The following is an 8,082-nucleotide window of genomic DNA, read 5'->3' on the forward strand; positions in this document are numbered from 1 at the left end:
TATTAAATTTCAGCCTAAAACAATAGACCTCAACACGAGGCTCTGGGGAATAAACCCCACAAACTCTAAAGTTATTCCCCAGAGCCTCGTACTGATGTTTATTGTTTTAGTTCGAATTTTCATCATCATCATCTTGCCTGTAGCCCCGTCTGGGGCAAAGGCCACTAATGAGCACCCTCCAGTCATCACGGTCCTGGGCCAGTCGTTGCAGTTCTCCCCACGTGTAGCCATTTCTCCTCATGTCTGCCTCTAGGTCACGGCGCTACGAGTTTCTTGGTCGGTCCCTGTTCCTTTTCCCCTGAGGGTTCCAGGTGACGGCTTGCCTTGTGATGTTAGATGAGGACTTCCGAAGGGTGTGGCCGTCTCTTTCGTTTCCACACATCTTGGTTGCTGATGATGCCTGGCCAGCGTATCTTAAGAATCCTTCTGAGGCAGGTGTTAATGAAAGTCTGGATTCTTTTCATAGTGGCGACGGTGGTTCTCCAGGTTTCGGCTCCCTAGAGCAATACAGGCTTCACGATGGTGTTAAAGATCCTGATTTTAGTGCTGGTGCCGAGAAGTGATGATCTCAAGACATTCTTCTGCTGTTGGAAAGCTGCTATCGCCTTGCTGATGCGAACTCTTACATCAACGTCTGTCCCCCCGGTGTTATCTACGAAATTGGTCTCTTATATTAGCCAACCTTCTTTCTATTGTTATTTAAAAAGCGCGAATACGGCTTGCCTGACAACAATGGAATATTGTTATAATTGCATTCTAATTGTTCGTTTTAAAGACAGGGCGCGGGAAAGGGTTAAATCCAAGGTTAGTATGTGAGATTGAGGTTCCTGGTCATGGGTTTCTGATTAACTTTAATTAAGTTTTGATTACCCATACATATTATCAGTAATGGTAGGCTAACAGCAAAGAGCTAATGTGAGATTATTTGAACCTCTCAGATCAATGCCGTGAATTGGAGTTTCCAGGCTCTTATCTCTTCTATGGGGAACGATTGATTAATCACGTGATAAGAACCATCAAAGTTTTGGACCAGGCTTTTTTGTGAACTGCAATGCTACCTAGAACACAACTGTGTCAGCGTTAATTTTGAATATACTGGAACACACAACTGTGACTTAAACAATGCAACTCATAAAGAACACGAGAACGACCTGGTGAAAACAGAAGGCTACGTGCACCATGGAACAATTGTATGTAGGACGTCAGAATTTTGCATGTCCGGTCTCCCTCTGCATTTAAATGAAATGTCGACATTTAAAACGGAAGAATGTTTTTGCAACATTTGTCAATTGAAGTAGTAATCAACATTCAACAGACAACGTCGTCTACCTTCCACGCGAATACCCTCGCATATTTGACTAGTTGATGTGCCGGGAGGGGAGGGGAAGACGAAAGTGCTAAATGAAGGGCTCCGACTGTACAGCAACTTTTTTGGCTCAAGAAAAAGAGCCTTCAAAGACTTTCTACTCTATTTTAACATAGAGAATTGCTCGTGAATTTCGAATTTCTAGTATATTTTAATAGAAGAAAAGACAACATCTGAAACCGGCACAATTAAAATTTTACGCTTTTATTTGACGCCTAATGCCCCGTAGGGTTCCTGGGACATATAACAGCTGGATCTCCGAATTGGTCATTACATAGCTCAATAATAACTTTCGAACTACTTTTGAAAGTCATCCCAGACGACGTGCAAGCGAATAATAATGATAAAAAAAAACGCATTTTTTTTTTGGTCCGTGCTCGTTCAATCGCCACGGTCCTCATTTGCTTAAGCTCTCGGCGATCTTAAGAGACATTGTTAAAAAAGAAAAAAAAAAACTATAAATATATAATTAGCTGATCCACTTCTTGCACAGAGTGATTTACTAAACCACTTGTGGACGAAGATATGACATAATGTTCAAACACCACTTCACCTTCTTAACAAAAGAAAAAAACGCGTTTTTTAAGCTATTTTGAATACGTCCAATGGTTACTGTGAAAAAAAAAGAACCACAAGGGTATGTGTGTGTATTTTACCTAATTCAATGGGCGTGGTAATGATTAAAAATAGCTGAACATTTTATGTCATCGATTTAATTGCGCTTTTTTGTTAATTTAGAATGCTTGTGGTAACGCTCTTTGTCAGAACAACGGAACCTGTCAAACGGGTTTTACCAGCAAAGGATTCCGCTGTTTATGTTCCTCTGGATTCACAGGTGACCAATGTGATCTTGGTAAGAAATAATTTTTTGAACGATAAACAATCAGCGTTGGTAATATTGCAGGTGCAGCAATTCTGAGTAATTTGGCACTAATGCCATCATCTCGGGTGGCTTTATGGGTTGGGATAGAGAGCAGTAATTCTACAACCCTCCTCTGTGTTATTGTCGGGAGGTCAATTTTAGGGGAGTGTCCATCGTATCTTACCAAGATGTTTGTTAGAAATGCAGACGTGAACGGAAGAACGAGCTGGCATGGTCAGTTAAGCCTTTATGCAAACGTTGCACTGATTTCGACGAACATGGTTTTCCCCTGACGAAGGGCAAAGCCCGAAACGTCTGGAAACATTACCCGAAATATGGTACTTTTATTCATGATTATTCTTACTGACAACTTTCATGCAAGTCTTTACCCAGTGCCACGCAGCTGTTTGACATTTTTCCGTCAATGTTTTTCAATTAAACCTTGTCTGCCCCCGATTAAAACGGGAGACTGAGGATGGAAGGTATTTCTCAGTAATTTTAAACATTTTATGAACAGTTATGAGGAAGTGGACCATTTTATCACCTAAATTTTTAAATTTCTTAGTTTAGACTTAATCTAATGCTTTGTTTTTTAATATTTTAGTGTGTCTCATATCTTAGTTTTTTATATTATCGTTGCATATTTATGAATAATCTTTCTATATGTTTAATTTTATTCTGTAAATATTTATATGAAGGCCACTGGTTTTCAGTGATTACTGTTGTGTGCTACCCTCAATTTATATTATTATTATTATTATTAAAATTATTATTGTTATTATTATTATTATTGGAAATACGTAGAAACATTGTACATATTATTTTGCTATTATTTTGCTATTATTTATATAATAAACAAAGACGGTAACGCAAAACCTCCAAGATTTCAAAATACTGTACATATTTTTTTGACTATTTTGTATATGGGTATTAATTTTATATTGTTACTGAGATATCGACGAGTGCAAGGAAAAAAAAATTCACAGTTGTAATGTGTGCAATAATACTATTGGGCCATACATTTGCACTTGTAAAGCCGGATGCCATTGGGATGGCCATGTCTGTGCAGGTAAAGAAAACCTGTAACGCTTTGAGGCTCTGTCAGTGGATGTAAATAGAAAGGGAAAGTTTATAAATATTGGAGAGAACTCACTTTTCCTCTGTCTCACCGACGGATCGCTCTGCTAAAATTTCTGCCTAGCCGTTCATACCGTTGGCCAAAAAGTGGGATTGGTGACTAAAGCTGCATTTACATGTTTTTCTTAATTCTTTCTCGTTTTGTTTTTGTTTTCTCGGTGAAGCCATAGATATTTGCCCTGGGCAGAATCCATGCCAAAACGGAGGTGAATGTGAAAGTACACGCGAAGGTTACTTTTGCAAGTGTGAGGTCGGTTTCGCTGGGAAAATATGCGAAACTAGTAAGTTGTTATATAACAAATTTGTGTATAAATAAAAAAAAATACCCACTACAAGTGCGTCATCCTTCAAATTCATCAGTTGCACAAGATCCCCGTCGCGGTAGATGAGAGTCCGTGTTATGGTATAACATGTATATGCATTTCTCTTTCTCCATGCGAGCAAGTGAACTGTGCATAATGCAAAAGCATTTACAGCTTTGGAGGTGGATATTCGAGGAGAGGTTGGACTGTATTTTTATTTGATGTTATTAACCCATCACGACCTTACTTTTAAACTTTCTCTTTCTATTTCAGAGCTCCCAATAAGCTCAACAATACCGTCGAAAAATGCATCTTATGTCACTCATCTTCTGCATTTTCTTGGGCCCTCTGTTGGGGACGACTCTGAGTGGAAGCTGTGTTACCGCGCTTCCTTACATGGTTGGGATGCTTTTACCTTTCACAGCCGTTGTGATGGAAAGAAAAATACTGTTACAATCATAGAAAGTAATCAGTACGTCTTTGGAGGATACACAGACGCTCCATGGGGTAAATGACCATGCTACCTCCTTATTCCATTCAAGTACTTTACCGCATACTGTTCTGTCTGGGTGTCTGTCTGTCTGTCAATCAGTCAGTCTGTCTGTCTGTGTGTCAGTCATTCAGTCAGTTTGTATGTCTGTGGCTGGTTACTTTAGTTGGTTTGTTGGAATCTGTTTTTTTTGTTTTTAAATTAAATTATAAGACGGGGAAATATGATGTGCTTATTTATACATCTGGTAGAGAGAGGCAAATTTTTCCAAGTGCAAAGTGGTACAGCAGAATACCCCTGCCCAGGGTTCGAACCCAGACCACTTGGTAATGAGTCCACCATACTAAAAGACCATGATCTAACGAATCGAAGATCATGGTCTCTTGGCATACTAACTCTGTGACACCACTGTGCTTCCCTTTTAAAGAACATCGCACTGAAGATTAAAACAGCTCGATTTCGATTCATTACCATATTCAATCAGCCCTTGGTAGATAATGAACATCATTGACTTTCACAGGGAGTCTTTGTCCATCGCCAGGGAAATGTTGTTACTTTCCTTTCAACTTTGAGGGAAAGACCTATCACCACTGTACCACAGATGGAAGTTACTTTTCTTCCCTGTGGTGTTCATTGAACAGTGTCTACAACGGAAAGTATGTTTATTGTGGTAAGTTGAACTAGATCTAGGAAACGAAATATGAAATTAGCCCTCAGACGTACATGCAGACGCATACCCAACAAGAGTACAAGGGCCGGCTCTCCTCAAACTTGTTCCCAGGGCGTTTCTGAGGGAAAGGCCCCGGGAACGATCGAGATTGGACTCTTCCAGGTTTTCGTTGTAATGGGATATCCAAATCGTTTTCCTTCAATAGATAGCATTGGCCCTGCTTTGAATGATGGCACACTTTTTGTTGGTCATGCTGCCATTTGACGTCAAATTACGTCATTAAGAGCCACTGCCTCTAAATATGGAGAATCTGATAGCAAGTCGGAAAATTCGAATTTTCTTTATAACGTCAACAAGACCCTTTTGGTGAACTATTTTCAGAAACATACTTTAACCCTAGGACGTACAAGGGGAGAGGGGTTGGAGATGCCACCCCCATGAGCTTTTTTCAAAGTTTTGAAAATACAAGTTACTCTAAGGAGCTTAAACTTTCAGAAGTTGTTCCTTCATTCTCTGCGAAAATTTTGACATGTCAACTGCGTGTCCATCATTTTTGACGACGTTATTGCAGCCATGAAATCTCATGTAGGCCTAGCCAAAAATCAACTTTTTTTCTTCCAGTTTTCTTCATAAAATTGTACAAATTCATGAATTATCTCCGTTATTTCTTGACTTTTAAGAAAATAATCCAAGATGGCGGATCCAAGATGTCGGTTCAAATGACGTCATTGAACGTCATATGACGTCATAGACATCATAACCAACAAAAATGGTTTTATCTTGTAGAGCAAGCTCAGGGCTATCAAGTCAATGAAATTTATTTCGCTCGAAAACCCAATGGGGAGGTCCCATCATCTCCTCACCACCCCCCAACCCCCTTCCCCCTTGTACCACGGTAGGGGTACGAGTTCGCTTGTACGTCCGAGGGTTAAAAGTTCCAGCGAGTTCATATTTTTTGTGAAATCTAGGAAAGTTCGAAATACTACTTGATCAACCAAGTTGGCATATGGAATATATGCAAAATTGTGCATTTTAAACAAGCCGGTACAGAAAGAAGGAAACCTGACTGGATTTCACATTCTCACAGCTTGTGATTTTCGGTTTAATCATTTCTCTGAGCTAAAATGCATTTTGAAGTAAGTACGTTTCGTCTACCTCTTGACCACTTGAAAAATACTAGTATCGCAATTTAATTTAGCCGCCAAATTTCAACTGATTTGAGAGAATCCTAACTCTTCTAGTATACCAAAATCTCGTCAAATAAGAGGTTCTAAAGAAAAAGTTATGCTGTGGTATACCATATCTAAATGGCCAGTTTGGCCCGTGAAAATTAAGCGCGCTAGACGAAAAGCTCTATTCAAAGAGTATTTTGACCAATTGCGCCGTTTTTAGACGACCGAGCGAACACTTCGATTTCGCAGTCATTCCCTTTTCTTTCTTTTATATACCTTAGGAGATATAGATGCCAGTTCCAGCCATCATGGTGGATGTCGCGCTACTGACAAGGCCTTTATTTATTCTTTAAGCAATAAAGAAGGATTAAGGCCATTTAAGAGTAAGGTGAAAAACCCATCACAAGCAATTTACATGAATCCAAATTACGGTCCAACATTTGGTGGAGGGCATGATATTTACATTGATGACAAGGCAAATGGTAATATTAATTCATCTGCACAGATTGGTTTCTCGTACAATCGTCCAAGTGGAGTAAAAGACCAGAAAACAATCCTAGCTGGAAGTTTTCGTTTCACTCCTAGTGAGGTGGAGGCATTTTATCTCTTTTGAGAGACCAGCACTACAGGATCATTCACCAGAAGTGTTCTAGAGAAACACACAATAACGAGTCGAAACTTAAAAACAATTTAACACTGCTACCACTTAAGGAAGAAAAATTAACATGTTTTTACTTGCAAATCATTTTCTTAGCTATAGCTGAAAATATTTTCTCGATATTGTCGATGATACCTAAACTAAACTGATGTTTTCTCAAGAAAACCACGACGGCAATGGCAGCGAGAACGTCGCTAAGCAAAAGGTTTAATGAGCAGAACAATGTCTGGGCACGTGCGTTATAATTCTTGGTACATAATAAAGTGTATTATCGTTTGTCTCACGATGTAGTCGAAACGTCGCGATCTACATCTCAAGTGACTACATCGTGAGACAAACGATAATACAGTTTATTATTGCATCTACCACAATGAATAACAACAACCTTTTCCTCGACAATTCTTGGTACATTACGGCGAAAATGTCAGGAACAACGAAGATAACTCTGAAAAAGAGAAAATCGAATTATCATTGAACAGTCCGAGCAAGAAAGTAAGGTGGTGCTTTATTGTGTTTTATGAAACCAATTTGCAGTGTTGTGGTCGGCTGGATGAATTCTTGTGAACTATGCCGCAATATTAATTGCATTCCCCAACCCTAGCAGAGAGAAGTCATAACTGTTGTACACAAAAACTGTGAATGGATATGAAGTAAGCCGCTGTGTACACGTCCCAGGGTTTTAATGAACACCTTTAAAGGTTTAAAACTTCCTTGACAGATATCCCAGCGATATGTGCGTGTGTGTAGATAAGCTTTTTTACTTGGACACCTTTGTATCGAGTAGTGAATTCCTTTGACTCTATGTGTATAAGCGAACGCATCTTACTTGCTTCTCCCGCGTTTTCAAGTGCTACTAGTTTCTAGTTTTGGGCTGGGAAAAGATGCGATTAAGGGTAAAATTAATGTGATTCGTGACTAAATCACACCAGTGAGAGCCAATCAGATTACAAGAACCACCGCTGACCTCAATACACTTGTGCGCATTGCGTACCTGTTTTCTTACAGTCAGAAAATCATGAAAACTGACTTAGAAGGATCTGAGCTAAAATGATCTAGAAATGTAATATTTACCTGAAAAAAAAGATCGTTACAAATTTGAAAATAATAATAAAAAAGTAATTGAATAAAAATCGTACTACAAGTTAACCCTTTCGCGGCCAGTGTTGTCCCCAGACAACATTTGGAAAGGTACACAAAGAACTAATTGTGACGTCATCAATTTCTACGTCAGCAGATTGCTCTGATAAACAACAAACTCAAGAGAGACAACTTTCTACACGTGTGTCCATTTTGAAAATCGACTGAATGCTGACAGAGCTACTGGAAAAACAAATATTCAATCATTAATGCAAAATAGACCAATTTCGATATGTTAAAATTCAGCCAAAAACAAGACCTCAGTACTAGTACGAGGCTCAAGGGAAT

General features: G+C 39.1%; 1 protein-coding gene across 1 annotated transcript; it reads left to right on the top strand.

The window, feature by feature from the left end:
• The first annotated feature begins 329 nt into the window (after window positions 1–329).
• LOC145494138 (uncharacterized) lies at window positions 330–7,594 on the top strand. Its single transcript, XM_081473600.1, has 7 exons — window positions 330–474; window positions 1,012–1,190; window positions 2,105–2,219; window positions 3,530–3,646; window positions 3,941–4,174; window positions 4,678–4,827; window positions 6,281–7,594. The coding sequence occupies exons 1-7, from the start codon at window positions 330–332 to the stop codon at window positions 6,610–6,612; spliced, it is 1,272 nt and encodes a 423-aa protein (XP_081329726.1). The 3' UTR covers window positions 6,613–7,594.
• Window positions 7,595–8,082: the final 488 nt, after the last annotated feature.

This window comes from Orbicella franksi, chromosome 8 (assembly GCF_964199315.1).
Source record: "Orbicella franksi chromosome 8, jaOrbFran1.1, whole genome shotgun sequence".
Lineage (NCBI taxonomy): Eukaryota > Metazoa > Cnidaria > Anthozoa > Scleractinia > Merulinidae > Orbicella > Orbicella franksi.